The sequence below is a fragment of the Psammomys obesus genome, unplaced genomic scaffold (assembly GCF_907164565.1).
Source record: "Psammomys obesus unplaced genomic scaffold, mPsaObe1.curated_primary_1811, whole genome shotgun sequence".
In the NCBI taxonomy this organism is placed as follows: Eukaryota; Metazoa; Chordata; class Mammalia; order Rodentia; family Muridae; genus Psammomys; species Psammomys obesus.
In genome coordinates this window covers 2,515,038-2,540,326 of record NW_026590486.1, presented here as the reverse complement: position 1 = coordinate 2,540,326, position 25,289 = coordinate 2,515,038, and the positions used below count along the sequence as shown (strand labels likewise).

Here is a 25,289-nt window from a genome sequence, read left to right as displayed (position 1 = left end):
AGTCAGCTTGGGCTATAAGGTGAGACCCTGTCTAAAAAGAAGGAAAAAAATCCTTTCTTTCTCCACAGATATGTGTTTGCATGAAGCTGTACTAGTTTTTAATATTTGTGTCTAAAAGGTCATGTAACACTCTGAGACAGATGATAGGAGAGTATTCAATTCTGCTGAAGAGCTTTCCTAAGAGAAAGACTGAACAAATGTGCTCATCTTACCAAAATTCTTCATTGTACTTAAAAAATGCTATATTGAATTATTTTTAAATAAATGACCAGTTTTATTTCTAGTATATTTAAGATAATACTTTTCATGGTTATTCTGAGCCTGTGGGAAGCCAAGGGATCATAACTAAGGTTTCAAAGTGCAATGGGTAATAAGAACCAGTATGTTGGGAAGTACTACATGCTTATTTCTGTGGCCCTGATGCCAAGCCTATGTTCATTTTCCACAACAAGAAAATACTGGAATCAACTTGGTGACCTTCAGCAAAGGAGGTGATGAGGCAGTGACAATCCAGTTCAAGAAATGATAGAGGGACTGTTTCTTCATAATGCATCATGTAAAAAATGGAAAAATATTGAGTCTTTATCTGGGATTTTGTCATATCTACGAGACTGAGTTTGTATAGACAGTATATTATTTATACAAGAAAACCATAAACACAGTGACTTCATTTTAAGCAAGACATTTAAAAATAATAGGGATTAAGTAGATGCAAAGAAAGGGCCTGAATATAATATAATTATAAACACATATAATCAATAATGTGTTTCTAAAGGTCATTGAATAGTTTCTATATTTTCTGTTGCTATAATAAACTACCCAAGGCTACAGAGTTCATGGAGAAAAGAACTTCACTGAGCTCACTAGGCTGTAAGTTTAAGAATATGCTGTCTGTTTCTGTTCAGGTCTGGTTATGAACATAAGACTATTTCACATTGTGGTAGAGAGAGATCACAGTGAGAGCGTATGTGAGAAGGAGACATGATACAGCAAGAAAAGGAGCCTGGGAGGATCAGGGCTAGAGTTGGTGCCTTTGAAGGATACCCCCAGAGATTTAACTCCCTACTACTCAAGGTTCCACTACCTGTCAGCATTCCCTTACTGAGGCCAACATTCCTATACAGGAATCTTTGAAGGAATCACTCACACAGTCTCCACTATAATAATTAATTAACTTTATTATTATAAGAAAATTAAGTTTATTTTCAGGTTCCTATGTTGTTAAAATAATGTAACTGATATTGTAGAAATAAATATAAGTACAAGTAAAAGAAAACTGGATTTATTTATTTACTTATTTGTAGAAAGGGTCTGTCTTTTTAGTCCTGGCTATCCTATAACTTGCTATGTAGACCAGAACAATCTCAAACTTATACATTCCCTGCCCCTGCCTCCAGAGTGGAGTTCTGGGATTAAAGAATTACCTGGCCTAGAAAGCCAAATTTAAAGGTTTAAAACAATACTGAGCTGTATAACTGACTAGAGAAGAGTGTCAGCACCATGGGAGGCAAAGAAGGTAAATTAGCCCAGCAATAATAGCTCTGTAAAAAAAAAAAAAAAAAAAGTGAGATTTAAAAAACTCTTTTGTGGATTATATAACGTCACTGGGGCTAACTTAAGTTATCCCCAGCTTACTGATAACAGTATACTTACTGATTGATGACAGCTTATAACTATGCTGGTTTTTATTGTTATGGTTTTGTTTGTTTGTTTATTTTGTCAATTTGACACAACCTAAGACCATCTGAAAAGATGAAATTCAATTGTGAAAATGGTTCCATCTTATTGGCCTGAAGGAAAGTCTGTGGGCATTTTCTTGATTGATAGTTGATGTAGGAGAGCCCAACCCAATGTGGGTGAGGCCACTATTGAGCAGGTGGACCTGCTCAGTATTGTATTGTATTATATAAGAAAAACAGGCTTTATGAGCCATGGGCATTAAGCAAGAAAGCCACAGTACCCCATGGTCTCTCTTTTACTTCCTGCCTTCAGGTTCCTGCCTTGAGTTCCTGCCTTAGCTTCCCTTGGCTATAGCCTATTTATGCCCTTAGATATTGGTATTTATTACAGCAATAGACAGAAAACTAGGAACTTTGCACCTTCCCTCTGTCCTATGCTATTGCTTGTTTTGTTTTTCTGTTTTGAGACAGAATCTCACTGTGTAGCCAGAGCTGGCCTCAAACTTACAATTCTGCATTGGCTTCCTGAGTGCCTGGATTATAGGTACAGACCACCATGCCTGGCTTTCAAAGAGTTTTTTAATAACTAAAAGTAAAACAATGCATGTCTATGTATGAAAAAAAAATCCCTTTAGAATTCACTGTCATAAAATCCCACAGGAGAAAATTACTACATATGCTCAATAAATTGAGTGTGGGGGGGTCATAGGGGGATAATTGTGATGGGATCCAGCTTACCCTTTATAATCACCTAGAAAATAAGACAAAAATACCTTAAATAGCTTTCTAAATGCTGGGCAACGTTATATAGAAAAAAGTTCTCTGTGAGAAAATAAGCACAGGGAGCAAACAAGATTTCTACTATCCCGGCTCTCAAAACAGATTAGGCAGTCTCCACAGTCAAAGGGAGACAGTAACTGTAACTTGTAACATGAAGTACTAGACAGAAGGAGAAATAGCAAGTAGTGACTGCAGAAGTCTTCAGAGGTGTCGCTAAGTGTAGCCAGGAACCCAATGTTACATATTCATGAAGGAAACCCCAGGAAGCTGAGTAATGCCTGGCCATGAAACAACCAGAGGAGCATATCCCAGAAAGCACTATTCACTGAGACATGCTTAAGAAATAGGCTCTGCACACCCAGGTATTTGATGGAGGCACTGAAGGGAAAACACTTTAGTAAGGGACTAAACTAGCTTCTTACACTGAAGCTACCGCAAATGAGTTATTACTGAGCTTAAAGACTTGTGAACGTGTTGATCTTCAGGAGATTTAACTTCCTTTCCATATTTAAATACACGCACCCCTAATTTTTAGTATGGGTGTGTGTGCACAGCACGGTGTGTACATGTGTGTACATATGTGTGCTGTGTGAATGTGTGTGATATATGCAAAGGACACGTACTGTAGAGGAAGATAATCAAACAAGACACTTAACAAAAGACTCATAATCCAGTAGAAAACCAGCAGCCATGACATGCAGCAGAAAAATAGGATCTTTAAACAAAAGAACCAGTGGCACCAGCATGAAACATCAGCAATGACGGAACTGACAAATGCTATAACATATCTATAACATTTATGTATGTAAGTCTAAGTTGAAACATGAAAAAGATAACCAGGAGCATAAATAATAAAAAGAGAAAATCCTAGAGATTGAATATGCAATAATTTAAGTAAAAGGCACACTGGACAAGATCAGAGGCAGCCCATCAGCCTCAAAAGGAAAGGTTAGTAAACTGAGGCACTGTAGAAATAGAGGCAATCTAGAACTAGAAAGAACCCAGAGAAAGAAGTTGAGTAAATGTTCCATGACCTGTGGGAACAGCAGGAAGCAGAATGGGACATGAAAATCAGGACTGGAGAAAATAATGGATTATTATTATTATTATTATTATTATTATTATTATTTTAGTTTGGTGAACATTTTTTAACCAAGGCTCGAGGTTCAAAGATTTTAAAGGAAAACTGAGAAAGAGAATGAGAGAGAGATTAAAATACTGAAAACAGTGATAAAGGGGAAATCTGAAAGTCAGAAGCAGGAAAGACAGCATATAGAGGAAAATTCAAGAGAAAAACAGCTGGCTTCTTATTAGGAATAAGGTACGGTCACATGTAGTGACAAAGAACCTTAGCAAACACAGAAACACCTGTCAGGATGGAATTTTACACACACACACACACAAAGATCTTTCAAAAATAATTATGAAAGAAAAATTATTTCAAGTAATAAATGTCCATAAAGTTTTTTTTTTATAAAAGATCTGTTATGTAAGAATGATTTTTTAAAAGTTTCTCTGAAAATAATATCAATGATTGTCATTAGAAACTCTCCCTATTGAATGTTGACTGTTAACATAAAAAATAATTGGCAAAATATAGGATTAATATCACTAAGTAGGATAGGAAAGAACGGTGGATTCACATGTAAGATTAACATGCTACAAGGCATCATGTCTGTTCATATACTACCACACATACTTAAGTATAAGAAAGTCTTTGTCATTTGCATCATATTAGAAATAAAATGTAGAATGTTACTTGAAATAAAAAGACCTGAAAGATATCAGCTGTAAACCTTACAAAAAAAGAAAGCCAACACCGCTTTCACTGACCCAATAATAAATTTAAGATGGAAAAAAATAGATATTTCAATAGTCCTCATCCACTCTAATTTCCAAGTTACAGAAATGAGTCCTGAAGTAGAAAACCACAGGCTGTATTGCTCTGAGGTTCCCATCCAGGATAAGTGAGCAGGACTGGGCAAGAATGTGGAATGAGATAATGTCATCAAATCTGTGTTTTCTTTTTTCTTTTCGTTTTGTAAAGGAAAACTAGAAATCTGAACATATGCATCCATCTATTCATTGATATAAAAATCTAGTTTTAAAATACTATCTCTATTTTAAAACTATTCCAGCTAATTACAGCACGGCTTATCTATATGTATTCTTCAAATGACTAGTTTCACTGCTCTGATTTAAATAATATAAAAAAAATCAAGGGAAACAAATACCAGATTGAAGACAGGCAGTGTATTTTCTCCCCCACCTCTGCCTTGCTGTCTGTCTTTCCTTGCCATTGCTACCCAAATTCATTGTCAGGGTCAAATTCACTGCTGCTTCCCTACAAATTTCCCTGCATCTTCTGTCAGTCTTGCCCTTTCTGTTTCCTTAACAACCAAACCATCTTCTGTCTGGTAGGAGCACTCACGTGTTGGCTGTGCAGACCTGTGATCAGTCTCTCTCTGTCAGCACAGCGGCTGGTGCATAAGTGCATGCAGGGCTGCCCTGTGCCTTGCTGTCGCCCCTATTTGCTGTGAGGCTAGTTTCCCTCTCTATGCCTGCTCTGCTACAGTTGCCAACGAGGTTCTTGCCTAGTCTGGTACTCAGGACATCAGAGCTCCTTAGAAACACCCAAAGCTTTCAGAAATAAGTAATTTCCTTCATTCGTGTTTGTCTCTTGCTCAGCCTCAACACAGCTAGCTCATCTCATCTCCTCTGACATTCACCTTGTACTAGAGTCTTTATAAATGCACACATGCACACACACACTAATCACACATAATTCCAAGAGTGGGTCTCATTCCACACATGTGGACTCTTAACTTGCAGTCAACTCTTGACTTGACCAATTTGACTTCGTGGCTTTTTCTTTGAGGTATCACTGATAATTGAAATGCTATGCCTTTAAGGTGATCTACTTTATAATTTGGAATGTCTCCTGCAGTCCCATCCTCTTTCCTTGTGTATAGTGGGGACTCTTAAAAATCCACCTGTTTAGCAAATTTTAAATGTATAACACAATGTAATGCATTACATATTTGTATAGCGATACCTACACACATATACCTGAGCACATGCACACAGCCATCTGCACATATGTATGGTGACATACTAATACTGCATCTATTGCCCACGGATGCTGATCAAGTTCTCTTCCACTTAACTACATTTCTACTCCTACTATCATTATATATATATATATATATATATATATATATATGAAATACAATTCCCATTTTGAAAAGATATCTGTGCACCCATGTTCATCTTAACATCTACCAGGACAGTCAAGATATAGAAGGTAAGCATAAATGTCTTCTGATCATTGAAAGCAGAAAGAAGTGAATATATTATAGAGATTATTCTCTAGCGTTAACAATGAAGGAAGTTCTGCTGTTTGTAACATGGATGAAGCTGGCAGAGATGCAAAGTCAAATGAGCCAGGAATTGAAAGAAAAATGCCATGCAGGCTTTCTAATATGATGCCGCCTATCATGTTTTTAGGTGACTATACTGTGCCCATCTACATGAACACAGCTGCTACTCTGCCTCTGTTGTATATGCAGTGGGTATTCTATGTTTATTGGGATACAGAGTTGATGCTTCTTTTGGTAAAATGTCCATCATCCATTACACAGCTACTCTGAAAGCAACTATTTTAGGCTTTTACAATGAAAACAAAATACAGAATAAGCCAACGTGGGGGTTATGCAGAACTGGGGTGCCCTCTACTGTTTTCAAGACTTAAAGCTACGCTGTTTAATTTCATTCAATAAAAGGAGAGATGCTAATGAGCAAAGAGGAATGTGGCCAATAGACCATTATTAAACAGGATGAACACTGCATTCAGAGCTACCCCAAACTTATTGAAAGGACAGTACATAGACTTCTAGAATTGCAGGGTTCTGTAAGGTTCAGGTTCTAGGTCATCTCATAGTTCCTTCAGCTCCCTCTATGCTGAATATCATAAGCTGTGTTGAAAGTCATGTAGACACTGCGGGGGAGAGTGTAACACTACTTCATCATAGGAAGGGAGAAGGAACTTAGGTAAGATGATAACATGCAAGCATTTGGTTGGTGATTGACGTAACCCAGGCTGACTTCAAATTCACAATTCTGCTATAGCCTTTCAGTGCTGGGGTTATAAATGTGAGCCCATGTTCACTTTAAATAGTTTTAATGAATACATCTTATTTATCATGATTTTAATTTGCTATGTTTAAATGTATTGTTATGAAACTGATGGTCCTAACTGTGGAAATATCAAAAACAGTCTGTTAAAAGAAAAGGTGCAGATACAGTTGATATTTAGTTCATGATGAATTAACATCATAACTATGATGAATACAGAAGTGATCCCTTATGCATACTTTTTTTTTTTTGCAAAAATAGTCCCAGCAACACTGTGTTCAGCTTTCTACTCATTAATTCTTTGAGTCTTCCTATTTACATTATGCTGCTTAGTGAAGAGAATAACACCGTGGTATTTGTAAATCTAGAATTAACACGCAATAAGTGAAAAGCATATTAAGCTAGTTATAAGTTTAAATTGACTCTTTTTAATTCAGTGATTTTAATTATGTTATTATTGCATCACGGAGAAAAAAAATAGTCCCAAGTAAACAACTTGCAAGAAGGAAAGGTGTTTTGGAAAAAGTGTCCTGGAGATCTCGTTACTATTGTGGCTACTTAGTTCTCTGTGTTGTGGCTACTTAGCCTGTGGCTGGAGTGCAGGGTTCAGGAAGGTGCCCATCACGGGTAACGAGTAAGAAGAGAGGTTGGTTCCCCTATTCTCTTTCAAGGATATACTTCCGATTGACCCAATAACCCAGCCCAGTCTCCACCTTTTGCCTCAGCCTCACTGGCTGGTCAGCAAGACTCTGGAACCCAAACCTTCAGGCGGCATTGAGAATCCTAATAACAGAATTCTCAAGGGACTTTATCCTAGTGACACATCTTCCCAGAATTCGGTAAATACAGAAATGACTGTGTTTAATTTCTCCATCTTAGAAAAGCCGCTTCACGAGGAGCCCCTTGACTCAGTAATTTGAGACTATGCTTAACTGCACAACCAAGGTTTTAGATGTACAGGTGTCCATGTTTATATCCTGTTTCTGAAAGAGTTTTAAAGTTTCTTATTTTGGGAAAACCAGAATTTCCTTAATGTGTAAAAGTACCATCAGGTAGCTCAGATTTGAAAAACCCCATACATAACACAGCTGGAGAATGAGTAGGAGCTTGGCGGGCTGGAATGATTATGCCCAGAGCTGTTTTAGAAAGCTCCAACAGAGCGGGAGAAGTTTGCCTTTTCTGTCACTACCAGAAGTCACCAAGCAACTCGGGCCCACAAACGTTGGGGCATGGAAGCAAACCCTACGTTTTCACTTTTTGTCCTTTCTGTTTTTTTTTTTTTTTTTTTTAAGTATTTGTTTGTTTGTTTAAAGACTGGGCGGCGTATATCCCAGGCTGGCCAAGAACCCTCAGCTTAGTGGAGAAAAGCTTTGATCTTCTGCTTGGCTTCCGGGGTTCTGGGATTACAGACATATGTCAACCACGTGGGGATTACTCCGTGTGTGCGTGGAGGTGGCGCGATGGAACCCAGGGCTTTCTGCACGCTAAGCAAGCGCTTCTCCAGCGGAAACAGCACACTGCGGTCAAGGAATGCGCCGCCTCGGCATCCAGTTTTTGTAGCATTTGAAGGGCCTCTTTCTGCGCAGTGGTAATTAGTCCGGGACGCCCTTGCCTCGCAAAAAGTGTGCTATTGCCGTTGGACCGACACCAATCATGTTAATCAACCGCATGTGCCTGCTGAGAAGCTAATATTTTCCGTCCAGGCTTCAGAGGGTCACCGGAGCCTTGCACCGCCTGTGACCTACTTTTAGATCTGCGACCCCATACCCTGTCTCAGCACTAAGGATCCATAGCTTGTCTTCAGCAAACCCCTAAACATGCCCTGCTGTTGTGAAAGAGTTCATTATAAGATCCAGCAATGAATTAATTACTATCCGTGTTTTAAACGACAAGGCTTCTTTTGCACCGACTTCTTTCTGAAAAGAATGGCTGGGTAAACGCAACGGTGCTCCTGAAGACTGAGGAAGAACAGGAGATTCTGGCCGTGAGACCTGACTTAAGCATCCGGCTAGGTTACCGACGCTGCTGCTAGTCCATAGAACCTTTCCTCCTCTAACCAAAGGTGACTAGTGCTCATTCCAGGAAGAACCTAATATGCTTCCAAAATGCCCACGACAAACTTCAGCAGAAACATGGTCTTCCCGAAATCAGGACAGACAACGACCCCCACGCCCTCCCCCCCGCCCCCCGGGCTGATGGGGGGCCGGACATTTGGTGAGAGTCTGGCGGCCTCTACCGGGCGTCTAGGCAGAGGGACGTTCCTCAAACCCAAAGACGACATGTGGCGCTCCGGAGAGGTGAGAGCGAGCACGAGTCCGCCGGGGGCGCTGGGGAATCTGCAGCGGGGCAGCGCGCGGCCAGAGGCGCGGCGCAGAGCAGAGCCGCAGGGCGGCTGCGGGAGCGCGGGGCTCCGGGCATCCTCGGCGCGGAGCTCAGGGCAAGTTCGCGCTGGCAGCATGGGGCGGTGACGCCGCACCGGCCTGCCTTGTCGGCCGCAGGGAGAGCGAGCGGCACAGAAGCAGGATGCGCCCTCGCCGACGGCTCGTGTGCCCGGGCTCGCGCGCAGGGTAAGGAGCTCAGGTTGCCCAGGGTGCCGGCGCCCAGCCTCTGGCCGGGAGGAGCTCAGAGCAGCTGGGTGCTCCCGAGCCCGCAGCGCAAACTTTGCCCGGAGACTGCGGAGCCTACCGGCTCCGGCACCTAGGTCAAGGGACCTGGTGGCGCGGCTGGACGGGGCTCCGGGCGCATCGCCTTGGAGTCCAGCGTCGACAGCAGGTAGCCTCTGCCTGCCGCCGTCGCGGACCTCGCCCGCCTGGAAGGCTGCTCCCGCCCGGGAACAGGGGCGCGCGGTGGGCGCGGGCCCCCACTTGGTGTCGCGCGCCTGTCGCGCGGGCTGCTCGAGGCCGGGCTCTGGCTACGCCGCCACTGCACCGCGCGCAGCCGAGGAGGAAGGCGCTGCCTGGCGAGCTCTCTACCGGCCGGGTTGAGGGGCTAAGGAGGTCTGGAGGGCTGGGAGCGAGCCCGAGGCCGGGCCACCGGAGGTGTCCGGCGGCGCTGCGGAGCGGCAGGTGCGGGGTGGTGGACGCTGCGGCTCCGCAGTGGCACCCCCTAGCCCACCTGCGCTGTGCGTCAGCCCTGGTGAGCTTGTACCACGATCTGGGGGGCCCCCAAGAGAGCAGCCTCGCGGTGGGAATTGGGAAGCCTGGGGCTGAAGGGAGGCAGAAGGCACCGCCCGGGTTTCCCCGCATGCGGCGCCGCGTGCTCGCCGCCTAGACTCGCCAGGCTACCGGCGCTGAGCTTCTGGATGCGCCCAGGCGACCACCGCATGTCAACCTTCTATTCTTGAGGGGAATCTCAGAAGGCCTTCTTCTCTGAGATAGAAGTACCTGTTGTGTTCTTCCCAGTTCTGGACTTTTGGGGGTCTCCTTAGAAATGTTTCTTTTGGAACTCTGTTTTGTTCGTGTCCGTTGAGCATCTATTTGTGTTATACGCATATTGAGATGTATGTGCCTTCTCTAAGGTTGCTGCTGGCCCAGCGCAGTGCTTGCTTGGATTTCCACTGCACTAACCAGCGCCCACCTAAGAAGAGAGATATTTTTCAAGTGTTGTGATTGTTGAGACATGTAGTCCCGGGGGCAGGAAGCCAGCGAGGAAAGTCCGACCCTGAAAGGCAGGTCTACCACTGAGATCCTATAGAAGATGGGTTTCTGACATGTGCCTTTCCCCCTCTTCCCACACACTTTCAGCACCTTGCAGAACAAGAAGCAGCTTGCTGGCTTTGAACGTGTGGCAAATATTTCAGAAAGGTAAATTTATCTCACTTGTGGATTTGATAGATACCAAATGCAATTGTCAGATAACTTTGAGCCCTATGTTAAGAATTGGGTCATTTATACCGTGCTAAAAAATATAACAATATTTGAGGGATGCAAAGAGTCTATTAGAGCTACTGTGTGCTCTGTAAAAGTGCAATAAAGCTATACTGTCACCTTTTTATGCCGTCTTGCTGCACAGAGAAGGTGATACAAACTGCTGGCACAGTCGGCCGGTAACAAGGACCAGGCTCCAGTCTTTGTCAGCGTCTCTGTGGCAGCAGCATGGTTGGATTCACTGTGGTGATGGAAATATCCGTGTTCATGTGCTTCTCCACTCTGTGTACTTTCAGCTTCAAAATCAACTTGGAGGAAAAAACAGTTTTTCTTCCAAACTCATCTGCTTCAACAATTATTCGGACTGGGAATGGACAATGGAATGTTCTCTAGATTTATCATGACCAAAACCCTCCTTGTCTTCTGTATTTCCATGACCTTATCCAGTCGCTTTGGGTAAGTTGTAGCCAGTGCTTTCACTTTTTGGTCTTGGGAGCTCTGTGCCATTGTGAATCCTGTACAGCAGGACAGCCCTTGCTCGTCAAATCTGCAGCCGTGCACCCTTCAGTTTGTGGTGAATATGTCCTGACCTGTGCTTTCTTCCTGTACAAAGCTATTCCTAGTGTAGGTTGTTTGTTTGTTTGTTTGTTTTTTTAAGTAAGTTAGACAAAAGAAATGAGGTTTTTTACAAGCAGAAGCAGGAGATGGCTTCAGGGAAGCTGTCTCCTCCAACCCAGGTTGGAAGAGATTAGGAAGTTCATGGTAGGGACATCTGCTGCTGTTAGACAAATGTGCAACACCCTGATTTTATCCTTGCATCCATTATGCCACTGATTTTACGTTTCAAGCTAGACTGGTGCTGTGCATGTGGCATAGAAAGGGATCCAAAAGTGTCTTTGCCTGAGCCAAGCACAGACATCATAAACTATACCCGGCTCATCCTGAGGCTCTGGAAATGTCGTTTCCATTGACCTCTTTCTTTTGGCGTTTACTGTCCCTGTATAATACCAGCCTTTCCTCACCACACTAGTAATACCTTGTATCCAAGATGCATGCTGTTAGGAGAATCAGTGTTCCTCTTTTCTCCCATGTCCCTCACTGCCCCACATTGTCCTGGCTAATCAAAAAAATAAGAACTTGAAGTACTCCCACTGGACAGAGCGTGCTGCTTGGCTTCCTGTTTACCCGTACTTGTTCCCAAGGGAACACTTGGGATAGTTAAAAGGACTGCAGCACACAGTCACCTGTTTCCATTAGGATGGCTAGTGTACAGCCTGTTTGGTAGGTGTTCACTAGTTCGCTCTCCTGCATAAAATTCTGGTGAGGACTCCAGCTTGTGCCCAGGGGCAGTTAAGATGTATTCCCAGAATCTGAGAAAGTCAGTCTGTCTTCCCTATCTTCTCTTGTCTCTCTTTTCTCTCTCTCTTTCTCTCTCTCCTCTCCTCTCTCGACTTACACTCTTTCTTATATCTCTCTCTGTCATCTCTACATTTCTAGTTTTCTCTGTCTCTTTTCTCTCACTCTCTCTTCTTGTTCTCTCTGTCTCTTCCTTTCCTCAAATTGGAAGGGTCAGAAAGGCAGAGGATGTCCAGAGAACAGGCAGGACCAGCAAGGACATCCTTACTTGCCAGGGAAAAAAAAAAAAAAAAGGTATCTTTGTGGGCTGTTGCCCAGCCCTGTGAACCCCTGTCCATTTATAATTCACACAGACACACATACACAGACACAGATACAGACACACACACACACACACACACACACACACACACACAGAGAGAGAGAGAGAGAGAGAGAGAGAGAGAGAGAGAGAGAGAATACACTCCACAGTCCATTTTTACAGATCAAATGCTTGGTAACTAGGTTCTAAAACTGAGTAACACACACTCTGTCAAGCAGATTGTACTTTTCATTGGTAACAAGACATGCCATAAAAGATGTGCTAGTCCTTGTTCATTGGGTGCTACCCTTGTTCATACTAAAGGGATATGTTCTCCCTCCCCGGCCTTTTGAATCTTCACTTACTATATGAGGGATTTTTCTTTGCAAGTTCTTTATTACATCCTATAAAATGTAGTATCTACATTGCTTTTCTGAATGAAATCTCATGAATATTCACCATTCCAAATTAATACATTAAAATAGTTGGCTTGTTTTCTAATATACTATGTGTACTGAGTGATATTTTAGAAGTGATTTCCATGCTGTGCTATGCTCTTGGGAATGTACAGTTTATTGGATTTGGCACAATAATTCTGATTATGAATCGAATAAGGCAGGAAGCTATCACCCTCTCTGGTACAAGTCTGAAGTAGAAAATCATGTGCATGAGTTTAGTTAGTTTCTTATTTGTGTGACTTTATGAGGTCTTCTTTAAAATAGAGCCAGGCTTGTCAGCTTCTTGGGGGAAGTGCTGATTAGGTCTGAGGATAGCCCTCAATCTTCAGAAGCATCAACTGTTGGAGAAGACATTAGTTTTTACATAGGAATACTTTAATTTTTTTAGAGTCTATTATACAATAATACCTATGAGCTGCAGAAAATATGTGAGAAACAGGCAAATATAGAAAAGAAGGATATTTTAAATTATCAACACCCTTCCCGTTTTTGGTCCCTACCGCTGCTTGCTCCTCTGTGTATGTATCTGGGGTCATATTGCTTATTTGGCTTTTTGTTTGGTTTTGGACCTAAGTTTCCACTATTACAAATTCTTTTGCCTGTGTGATTTAAAACTGGATAGTCACAGATGGACCACTATTAGCTATTTCCCTACTTTGGGACATTTACAAATTTTTTTTTTATTTTTCCTGTTCTAAATTCTCTTGTATAGCACACACTTGGTTTGCAAATTTCTCAAGAACTTGAACTTGTTTCTATTAGAAGATGCTCCTGTGAGTGGAATTATACACCAGGTGCTGTGAGTATCTGCTCAGCTTCTTCAGATAAGGTGGGAGCTGAGCAGCACAGTGTACACAGAGCACATCATAAAGATACAACAAGCCCCCACCTATTTCTTCATAGACGAGGTTCTGCTTATCTACAAATAAATTATATGTAGGAATAGTTGTGTTCAAACCCAGTCAGGTTCATAACATTTTCTTGACTTTAAATCTTAATAGTAATACTACAATGCAGAGCACCAATATTATACTGTTTAAAGTCAATTCTAAGAGTCTCCTTATAAGCTCAGTGTTATTAGCCCCATCCTGCAGCTGGCATGGTGGATGGATGGATGAGCATTTAACTAGGGAACTCTGCACAGTCAAAACCTGCCTGGATTCCTCACTCTGCACTGCTCTGTGTCATGGTGCTCAGTTCCACCCTCTGCTCTTTTCTCTGACCACAATTTTGCACTATGTCAAACCAATCTAGAAGCTGGGGAATATGACCCTGAAATGTATCATCTGCTTTGGGCTTTAGAAAGAGTTTTTGGTACTCTGAATTGCAGAAGGGAACAAGTTGAATAAATTCTCTGTCCCCTCCTCCCACCACCAAAAGGGAATTTTTGTGATTGAGGCTCAAGGAAGTTGAAAAGGGACGTTACAAATGTCCCTGTTTGATCACGACTCATATCAGAGAACTGCCGAAGCTCCTAGATATGCCCAGGAGACTTGAGAGCTGCCACGGGCAAGGAGTTCTATGCAAAATCAGACAGGGGAGAATGAGAAGGGAGGAACACATAAGGTCCTGCACAGGTATATGTTGACATCGCACATTTGTAAAAATCTGAGCATTCAGCAACTGAAGAAGTATTTGTGAAGAGTTTGGTGATTACATAAGATAGTTGATGTGAACTTGCTTTGAAAATATCATGAGAAGTATTTGTCTTTCTGCACATCTTTTTCTAAATTTAGTTACCAGGAGCTCATTTTCAATAGCTTTGTAGTTTTACTGTCCATTGTATGCTTTGACTCATGACAGGGCATTAGTCAAAGCATACAAATAAACCAAGGCCTTACAGTCAGCCTCTGTCATGGTCCATTCAGACACATGGAGTTAGTTAAGTCATTATAGTTACTTTAATGAAACCAGCAATCTAAATTGCACAGTGTAGAAAAAAAGTCCTTAAACAGCATGGGATCAAAGTGCTACCAAATTATATAATGTTAAGTTTAAACTGGAATGAATATATCACCCTTTAAAAGCCATACTTAGTCAGACTTGAAAGGCCAGTGACAATTGCTACGCACACTTGGGGATTATAAGCTCAATGAGGTAATGTCAGATTCCATTCACTTACTGGTATTGACATAGAGATCTGTTTATTGAAAGGGAAAATTTATTTTAATTTTATTACATTGGAGCCTCAATTCAAACACATGTTGGAAAACAATATTTTTAATTGGCAGTTTAAAGCAGGCTCTTACAAACATGAAAAAGATCTTTCTTTCTCTGTGTACCTGTGTGCTAGCCTGCCACAAAGAAGGACCTTTTTATTCTTCGTCATCCTGTGATACTACAGTGCCTCTCCTAACTGGAGCAGTGAACATATCTGAATCATGCCTGCACTCAGCATGTCTTCTGAAGCTGGAAACTGTCTTGTATACCCTCAGAAAACAGATTCACCCTTCTCCAGCGCTGCAGGTTCCTGAAGCTCAGGACACACACTCAGTATCATGATTGTAAAAGCACTACAGCAATGCAGCCAAAGCAGTTTATCAGAGACAGAACTGAACTGACGGCTCTGCATGGTAGCTGCAGAAAGAGACAGGCAGAGATGAGGGAGGGTGTCCAGCACAGAACAGAATGTTCCCTGCCTTGGTAGGGTTATGGAGCCATACTAACATTGTTTTAAAAGACAGAACAAAAAGAGCATATTTCCAGACTTTATACTTTATAAAGCTGACTTTAAACATGCTTGATGCACCAGTGCTCAGTGAGCAGTGATGAGAGGGATGGCAGGGAGCACAGCTCTGCTAATTAGGTTGGCCCTAAGCTCATGAGTCATTGCTGGTTTAATGGGGGGGGGAGCATTGTGGGTATTTGGATTTTTATGAAGAATAAGTGGCACAAAACACATGTTTTAATTGGTATGGAATTTAAAGGGAAGTATTGGAATTGAAAGCAAAAAAAAAAAATTCTTATCTCACTCTCATAGCAGCAAGAATTACCAACAAGCAAGCAAGAATATACGAATATGGGTATATTGCGTGAATTTTCAGAATGCTGCTGTTAAAACATGCTGTTTAATTTTCACCAGGTCCTCACTTGGTGCAAAGAAAGAGCTTCAGCTTTAGAACTCATGGAATTGTGTCCAATTTTTTTCTGCTGAAAGTGGTAGAATCACCCCTTGTCTCCCTGATGCCTGCTAGGGCTAGCATTCCTATTACAAAGGCCCCTCCACTGTGTCCTAATGCTTTTGCCACCACAGAAAAGAAGACATCAGTGGAGGGAATCTGTGTGTTAGAAAGAAAAGAACATTCTATTCTAGTAGATGAATTGGGCCACTCCTGAGCAGCCCAGGCCAAACCCACTGTGTGGTTTCTGGAACCTAATGCATAGAGAAGCATCACATGTGAGGAATAGAAAAGCTCCATCTCATCTGTATGTCAGAGCTGCCTCAAAAACAGGCAGAACCTAAAAGTCACAGCAACACAGCACATGGTTTTCAGGTTATAAAAAGTATTGTCCCTTCAGTCCACAATCAGTTTGGTCCTGTCCCAAGTTCATTAGTGGTAAGTATGAAGAGTCTTTTTGATAGTGGATTCAACTCTTATCTCTGTTTTGGCTCATTCTCTGGGGAATTTTCTTAACTAGCCTGCAGCTCAGTGTCTGAATGTCACACCTGGGGATAATAGTGGATTCTTCATCACTAGAGAAGCATGTTCAGATGTGAAAAAGACAGGCAACACAGCAGCAATGGTGAAATGATGGTGATTACTGAAAAAGTAGTTCAGATGAGAGATAGTGAAGATGCTATTGCAAGAACCTGAGGGAGTGCGGTTTGGTAATGGCATGTATGGTGGAGAATACCAAACTAGTGCTAGTGGATGGTGATAAGTTCAGGGTATCACACCAGGGGCTCACTGGGGAAATTGGAAACAGTTGGCAGCTAGGTTGGCATCAGCAGTAGAGATCCATGGGAGCTATAATAACAGTGTAAGGGATATATCTGCATTGGCTCTCAGACAATCTGCTGACTTTACCTTCAAGGTTGCTGAGGGCCATGGAATGGAGTGGAATTTTTTATTTGTTTGTTTGTTAATATTTTTGATTTATTGTTGGTTTCTGAGAAAGTGTCTCATGTATCCCAGGTTGCCATGAACTCTCTATGAAACCAAGGACAAACTTGAACTCTTATCGACACCTTTGACTTGTAAGATTATTGTGTGTGCCACCATGCCCAATTTATGTAGTAGTAGGCTCAAACCTAGGGCTTTGTGTATGCTAGACAAGCATTTTACCAACTGAGCTACAGCATCATCCCATTTTATTGCTTTGGAAATGAGATTGCCTAATGTCATGTGATCCTTCTATTATAGCCAGATGGGTATCTGAGACTGTAGACTGCTGTGTCAGGTGGCCTCATTTAATAGCTTTGAGTTAGCATGTTCCTATTTAGATGTAGCAATGACACGACCTCAGTGTTGTATCCCCTATGAGAGCAGAGTAAAGAGAATTGAGTAGAGTTTGGGGTAAGAAAGGGATAGATGGAAGTGATATACAGTCAATTAAGAGGTGTTTGTATCAGGAAGTGACTAGACCAGCGACCAGTGGGATGTGTTGATGGGGTGACATGGGCATGAAGGAAAGACTAAGGGCCAAGTCCTTAAAAAAAAAAAGCCACTTCCATATTCAAATATGTGGGTAAGCCTTTGGATGCAGGAAGATGGAAGCCAGAAAAGGATGCATCTTGATTTAAAAGCTACTGGGCGTGAGGACAGATGGAAAGAGAGCATCGATATTATGGTGTTGTAAGTTTAAGAGGGGCTAAGAGTGAGAGCAAGACTGAGAGGCACAGAGAAGAGGGATGGAAAGAAGAGTATAGCCGGACACAGCTGCAATTAGGGATGAAAGCAAGAAGACCTCAGTTTCAAGCCATACAACATGATCCTGTTTTAAGAAACCAACCAGTAAGAAAATATACACTTAACAGCCAGAACCTAAAGAGAAGAGTTTTCAGAGGCCAAGGATAAAGCTCTATAGGAAGAGAGATGCAGTTATTGAGGCTGAATAATGAGCTACTGAGCTCATTATGATAAACAGTTGGTCTTGATGCTTGGATCTGGCAATTCAGGGTCTTATTGTGGCCTTTAGAAAGGATAGGTCCCTGGCATATAGGCAGCAGGATCTAGACAGGAGCAGCTGTAAGAGAAGGAAAGGCAGGTGTGTGTTGGGGGAGAGGGGGGTTGTCTAATGTATACAGCTTACCTAGTGAATTTTCTGAGAAAAGGAACAAAGGGGCAGGGTAATTTGTGGCCTGTGGAGTCCCAGTGATAAGCTTTGGGATTCTGAGCCAGGCAGCAGTACCAAGGACATGGAGAATGTACAGGAAAGCTACCGAGGAAGACAGCTTTGGTTTTGACAACTGAAGGGCAACACAGTGAAGCTGTGAGGGTGTGAGGATGACCTGAAGTTCCTGGCATAGTACTTCACGGCCACATGAAATGTATTTCATGTTCACATTCCCACCTTGAGACAGGCTTTCATGTGGAAAGAAAAATCTATTGTCCAGCTACTACCTGTCATGTTTTTATTTATGAGGTAACTAAAGCATGGCATGGACAATTGAGGAAAACATCAGTGAATGTTGCTCTTTATTTACAGTTATATAAGTTATATAAGGATCTTAGCAAGCATCAAGTGAAGATGCATTTCTTAGAAGTGCTAAAAACCTGGGGAAGGAATGCTGTTTCAGAAGATAGGTACATTGACGCACACAAAAATGTTCACATCAAAACTGCCTGAAGTTATTACCACTGAGCCGTTTTATGTAAAATCACATGTGGTCATCATTCAGGCACAGATAACATCACAAAGAAACCCATCATGCTCTGTCTCCCAAAACACCCTCTGCACTATGACAATGCTCAAATGACCTTCCCAAAGCTGACGAGATATTGTCCTTTTTAAAATATCATAGTAGTGAAACCTACCATGGTTACTTAATACGTTGCTATTTTTATTAGATATTACAATCTGGATGTATAAATAGTAAAGTCATACTGGTGTAAAATCCTTTAAAATTCTTCACAAAAGAAAGAAAGAAAAATTCTTCTAGATCTCACTGAGAAAACAATTCCTAGACAACTTCCTTTCCAGGGTCCATTGTCCCTTGTTATTTCTGAGGAGCTGGTGACAGAAGCCCCTCTGTATATTAAAGTCCCGTATGTGAAATGCTTGGTATTTGCATGTAACCTGTGTACATCCTCCAGCGTGCTAAACTGTTTTTAGATTGCATACACAGTATAAATGGTGATTTTACTATTTCGCTTTGGGGAAAATGACAAGAACAAATCCCTGTGCATGTGTATTACAGATGCTATTTTCTTCTGAACATTTTCAGTCAGTGGTTGATGAAATTTGTGCATGTAGAGCCTGGAGATGTGGGAGGGAATGACCAAAATTTGCAGCAAAGTTCATGCTGTGTGGGTGTGATTACTCTGAAGGTAGCCTCCTCTGGATTTCCCATGCCTGATTCCACACTCCTCATTTCTCTTCAACCTCGTTCAGAAATTCTAACAAAGGGGGCATGGTGTAAATATCTGCAGCTAATTAGGAGGAGGAGGCAAAAACAAAAACAACAAACCAAACATAACTGCTTTAGACTAGGAGTTCGAGGCCCAGCTTGTGCCCTGTAGTGAGACCATTTTTTGTTGTTGTTTTTGTTTTTGTTGTTTTGTTTTTGTTTTTTAAGAAAGGCCAAAAGAAATACATCCAACTATCCAACTAATGACACTCTTGTGTCCTATCTCTTAACTCCATTGCTGTCTTCCCTCTTCTCCCAGCTTGCCTTTCCCAAGTCTGTAATTTATAAGCAGTTCAAAACGACTTCAGGTTATTATCTTCAAGAAGATTTTAAAAGTACAGCATGGCATCCAAAGTCTTTTCTAGATTTGTGTGTGATTATCTTCCCAGGTGCAAGGTAAATTTTTGAATTTTTAAGTTGTGAGGTATAGATATTTAGACCCAAAGCTTGGCTCCTCGCAGTGCTGTCACCAGAGCCTGGCTCCTCACAGTGCTCTGTGACTGAGGAGCCATACAGACCTAGTGCTGGCTGTCACCAGAGGTCTCCCAATCCTTCTATAAATACTACTTGCCCTTTCAGCGCAACTGTTCACAATTCTCTCCAGTACCCCTTTAATTGGCTTGAGCCAATCTCCAATCTCAGAAAATCTTGTGTTTTCTTTCATCACAGACCTAGACAGAGCTCTCTCTGCCTTGTTTTCTCTCTCTCTTTTCTGTTCTTCTCATGCCATGCTTTGTGAAGTGACATTAGGTTCCTACCCTTTTTGTCAGCTACTGAAATTCTCCAGCCACAAAGATTTTCATATATCAATGTCAGTGCTAACTCTGCCTTCTACCTGTCCTTAGTTCTCACCTCAGTACCTGGCACAGGACCAGACAGTGGTCACTGAAGTCCATCACTGGGATTCCACGAGAAACTATTTGTAAACTCAAAGGGTGCAGGAGCCAGTGACACTGAACCTATGGCAGCCATTTCTCCTCCACCCTAGCCCTAGAACACTCACTTCCCACCAGGACCACAGAGGAAGGTCACCAGGTCAGGCTCTACAAATACTAGGGGTTTGTTTTGTTTTTTGTTTTTTTGTTTGTTTTGTTTCATTTTTCTCTCTGAGATCAGTAAAACCTAAGTCTCCAGGGGCCAGAAATTGAGAAGCTAATGCCTTGAAAAAGCCAGGAAGGAGGTAACACTGAGTGAGAGAGATTCCTGTACTTAAAGACTTCACTCTTGCTGAAGGCAACCGCAATTTATTTCTCTTAGAGACTGCCTGGAAAGCCAGCCCTTTAGTGGATCATATTTCATGAGATGCTGGTTTCTAAATCAAATTCATCAGAATTAGAAGTTGGACTGCAATGACAGAAAATTCAGGAACGTTCGTTACTCTGCAGTATCCACCAGTGTCCCCTCCTATCCTGCAGACAGTTTTCACCAGGCTGGAAAGCGGAACTCATTTGTGTCATTTATTCTTCAAACCAGAATCACCAGTCACTGAATCAAATCCCTGTGCTATCTGTAAAAAATAGGCAAGAAAATGCAAAAGATGGTGATTTTTAAATCAGTTAGGCTGGTTAATTGGCCCAACATATCTGCAGATTCTGCATCTGTGAATTCAACTACACATTTGTCATTTTTTATTAAAAATATTGGAAAAATAACTTCTATAACCAAGCATGTGTAGAGTTTTCTACTTGTGTTGGTCCCTAAATAACATGCTTTAGTAACTACCAGTACAGCCAGATCTAGACATGATTTAAGTATAAGGGAGGATGTGTGGACATCTTCTGCAAATCCACAACAGTTATAAAAGAGACCTGAAGCATCCACAGGTTTTGGTTTCCATATTGAAGATCATCTCTGTTATCTTAATAATCCTTGTTTTGGTGAGGTTGTTATCCCAAGCCCTTGGAAGTCTTGCTTGGTTACAGAAGATGGCTGGTTTAGGCTCCATATCTCCCATTGCTAGGGGTCTTTGACAGGGTCGCCCTCATAGATTCCTGAGAGTTTTGATTGCCCTAGGTTTCTAGCTAATCTTAGAGACACACCCAACCATTTCAGTCTCTCTTAGTATTCTGTCCTTCCAACCTCCCTCAACACAATCCTTCCTATCCCCACCTCCTCCTTCTTTCCCTCTCCTTACCTGTCAATCCACAATGCCTATTCTATTTTTCCTTCTCTGTGAGAGACACTCCACCCCACCCCCCGAGCCCTCCTTGTTACTTAGCTTCTTTGGATTTGTAGATTGTAGCATCCTCTACTTTATGGCTAATATTCACTTATAAGTGAACACCTACCAGGTCCTTCTTTCTGGATCTGGGTTTCCTTATTCAGTCTGATCTTTCCTAGTTCGATCCATTTCCCTGCAAATTTCATGATGTCATTGTTTTTAATAACCTAGTAATACTCTATTGTGTATTCATTCTTTGGTTGAGGAAAATCTATGTTGTTTCCAGTTTCTGGCTATTACTAATAAAGCTGCTATGAACATAGTTGAGCAAGTGTCCTTGTAGTATGGTGGATCATCCTTTAGTTATATGTCCAGGAGTGGTAGGGCTGAGTCTTGAGGTATATCTATTCCCAATTTGCTGAGAAATCACCAAATTGATATCTAAAGTGGCTGTATAAGTTTGGACTCCCACCAACAATGGAGTTCTTTTCTGCCACATCCTCACAATCACAAGGTTTGGAGAATCCTGCAGAGGAGAGGAAGAAAGGATTGTAGGAACCAGAGATGTCAAAGACACCTCAAGAAAACCTGTAGAATTAACTAACCTGGGCTCATAGGGGCTCACAAATGCTGAACTGCCAATCAGAGAGCATGCATGGGACTGACCTAGGCTATCTGCACATATGCAAATTTTGTGTAGCTTGGTCCTCATGTGAGACTCCTAACAATAGGAACAGGGACTGTCTCTGATTCTATTGCCTGCTTTTGGGTCCCTTTGCCCTCACTGGGCTGTCTCATCTAGCATCAATAGGAGAAGATACTCTTAGTCTTATTGCAACTTGATACGCCAAGGCTGGTTACTATCCATGGTGTCCCTTCCTTTTCTGAAGAGAAAGAAAGGAGGTGTGGATGTGGGAAGGAGAGGTGGAGGAGGGGAGAACTGGGAAGAGAGGAGGGAGGGGAAACTGCAGCTGGGATGTAAAGTAAATAAATTAATTAAAAATTTAAAATGCAGTTTTACAATAATAAAAAAAATTAATTCCTTTTATGGAAGGTCAATAAGTGTGAAAGTGATAGAACTGAAGCACTGGGTAAGCGTAGCATGTTTTCATAAGTAATATTGTTAAACTATAAAGAAACTTCCATATTTTAAGAGAATTTAGCTATTTTAGCTTTGATTATAATTGAAGTAAGATACCAACTTTTAAAAGTATTTCTCTTATGCTGAAAACACTTGTCAGTAATAAAATTCAGTTTACTTTACAGAAGATCCACTCCTCTAAAGATCTTTACCTTGCGCCTGAAGCAGGAGTCCACACACAATTATGCTAAGAGTGAGTAGACCCCTTGAATGCACTCAGCAGTGTTAAGATAGATGGTGGCCAGGCCTACATGGTGAAGACAGCATGGTTCCTCCACTTGAGGCTCTTCTGTCACATTGCTTCCCACTGAACACAGATCCCAATATGTCCCCACTGTCTTCCTTTCAATGTGTCTTTGTTGAACTAAGTGGGAGTTTCTTTTTGGCCTAAGAAGTAGCTCTTAAAGATCTTGCAGCTTGATGGAGACATAACCCAGTCCCCAGATATCTGTGGGTGAAGGAGGCACTGTGCCAGGGCAGCAAACAGTACTAGATTCTCCTCCGCACTGTGAGAATAGGACGTTGCACAGCCACATATTGTAGGTTTTTCAGGTTGATTGTGGAAAACAAACAAACAAAATCCACAAAACAGCAGCAGCAAAAAGCAAACCCTGCTTCTGCCATAAAGGGCGTTTCCAGAGGCTTTTTTTTTTCTACTCCTGGCACATGATTATTTAATAGAGCAAAGAAAATATTCCCCATTCCCCAGCGGTGAATGCTGCTACATGAAGAACCAAAGAACAATACAGGAGGCAATTATGGCAAGATAGGGAAGACAGTGAAATTTTTTAAGAGAAGTGTCATTATGGACAAGTAGTGTGAGTAGACATTTTAAAAGATATCTTTAAAATCGTGTCTGTCTAGAGAGTTGTCTCAAGTTAAGAGCATTGAATGCTCTTCCAAAGGACCTAGATTTGATTCCTACCATCCACATGGTTATTTACAAGCATCCATAACTCCAGTTTCAAATAATCTAATACCTTCATTTGGCCACTGTGAGCACACGTCGTCATGTACTTGTTACACAGACACACATTCATGCAAGACACCCATACCCATAAAATAAAAAATTCAAATTCATAAGCATTGTCTCTATTTCTGGGATTGTTGACAATTTGGGAACATGTAAAATGAGAGTCAAATACAAGGAACACAGCAGTTGCTCAATAAATCAACGGGTGGACATGTGTCTGTGGGGGGGGGAAGAGAGCACTAGGCAGCACTGTGGTCCACTGTCACGCAAATAGCCAGTGACACCACCAAATCATTGTCTTCTGATGGCCAGGGACGTTTTCCTATCCAATGTGGCTGAAGAATGCTTCACAACTGATAATGGACCAGCTTAGAAAAGGTCTTGAAACATGAAATAATTGCCCATTGTGGAGATATAGTCCAAACCTCTGGTGGGTAGTGCTAAATTCCACATCTGCTGAATTTTCTCCATGTACAAATAATGCACATTTGTAGTGAAATTTAGTCTACATATTGGGCATATTAAGATATTAAGACCAATAATAAAAAATAGAAAAATGATGTATTGTAATTAGGTTGCCAAGGTCATTACCCTCGTCCTTCAGGACGAGAAAAATAAATATTACTTGACATTGTACATGACATTGATGTGATAGTCCACATCTATCATTGAGACAGCTATCATTCACAGGTAGCATAGATAGTGGAGACACTCAGAAATACAATTCCCAGAATAGGATACAGTTTATAAATTCTGGACTACCTATTTATGACATTTTTATGTTTAAGACTTTGGATGGCATTGACCTCGGGTACTTTAAACAACAGGAAATGGACTCTTGTGTGAGGATAGATAATGTTTCTGTTGCTTTCTCCTACTATTGCATATTCTCACACATCAATTTTTAAATTAAAGAGAAATTGAGATCCTTCCAATGTTTGACATCTGGACAATGTCTAAAACTGGATAATCTTTGAATGTAATGAGGAGGAGAATATGAGATCAGACTTTTTGTGACCAGTTATGAGACAATCAAGGAAGCCCAGAGTACAGCATTCTTCTTATGCAGTCCAAATGTTTCAAAGCTTTTCACTCAGCTGCTAGCTATAGGGAGGTAGGGCTCCATTGTTTCTTTTGAAGTTTGACGTTATTTGGGTGTTAGAAATAAGAGACACTGTGCACTTTGAAAATCAATCTGGCACTTTCTCAAACAATTAGGAATAGTGCTTCCTCAAGATCCAGCTATACCACTCCTAGGCATATATCAAATTGTGCTCACGTACACAACAAGAACATTTGCTCAACCATGTTCATAGCAGCTTTATTTGTAATAGCCAGAATCTGGAAACAACCCAGATGTCCCTCAACTAAGGAATGGATACAGAAATTGTGGTACATTTACACAATAGCATACTACTCAGCAATTAAAAACAAGAAAATAGTGAAATTTGCAGACAAATGGTGGGAACTAGAAAAGATCATCCTGAATGAGGAATCCCAGAAGCAGAAAGACACACATGGTATATACTCACTTATAAGTGGATATGAGATGTATAATATAGGATAAGCGTACTAAAATCTATACACCTAAAGAAGCTAATCAAAAAGGAGGACTCTGGGTAAGATGATCAATCCTCACTCAAAAAGGCAAATGGGATGGAGAAAACAGGAAACAGGATAGGAGCTTACCACAGACGGCCTCTGAAAGACTGCCCAGCAAGGTATCAAAGCAGATGCTGAGACTCATAGCCAAACTTTGGGAAGAGCACAGGGAATCTTACGAAAGAAGAAGGAGATAGAACGTCCTGGAGAGGATAGGAGCTCCACAAAGAAAGAAACAGAACCAAAAATGTGGTCCCAGGGGTCTTT

The 25,289-nt window shown here is 41.6% G+C and overlaps 1 protein-coding gene across 4 annotated transcripts in view; it reads left to right on the top strand.

Annotated features, from left to right (window-relative positions):
* Positions 1-8,878: 8,878 nt before the first annotated feature.
* Gabra5 (gamma-aminobutyric acid type A receptor subunit alpha5) overlaps positions 8,879-25,289 on the top strand; it is a 92,155-nt gene continuing 75,744 nt past the window's right edge. Inside the window, exons 1-3 of one of the 4 annotated variants that reach the window (XM_055607511.1) lie at positions 8,995-9,160; positions 10,337-10,396; positions 10,756-10,915. In XM_055607511.1, the coding sequence (XP_055463486.1) occupies positions 10,830-10,915 (86 nt within the window). In that variant the 5' untranslated portion in view covers positions 8,995-9,160; positions 10,337-10,396; positions 10,756-10,829. Of the gene's footprint in view, positions 8,891-8,994; positions 9,161-9,689; positions 9,729-10,336; positions 10,397-10,755; positions 10,916-25,289 lie in introns of those variants that run through there. The other 3 variants (XM_055607512.1, XM_055607515.1, XM_055607514.1) reach the window with 3 other exon arrangements.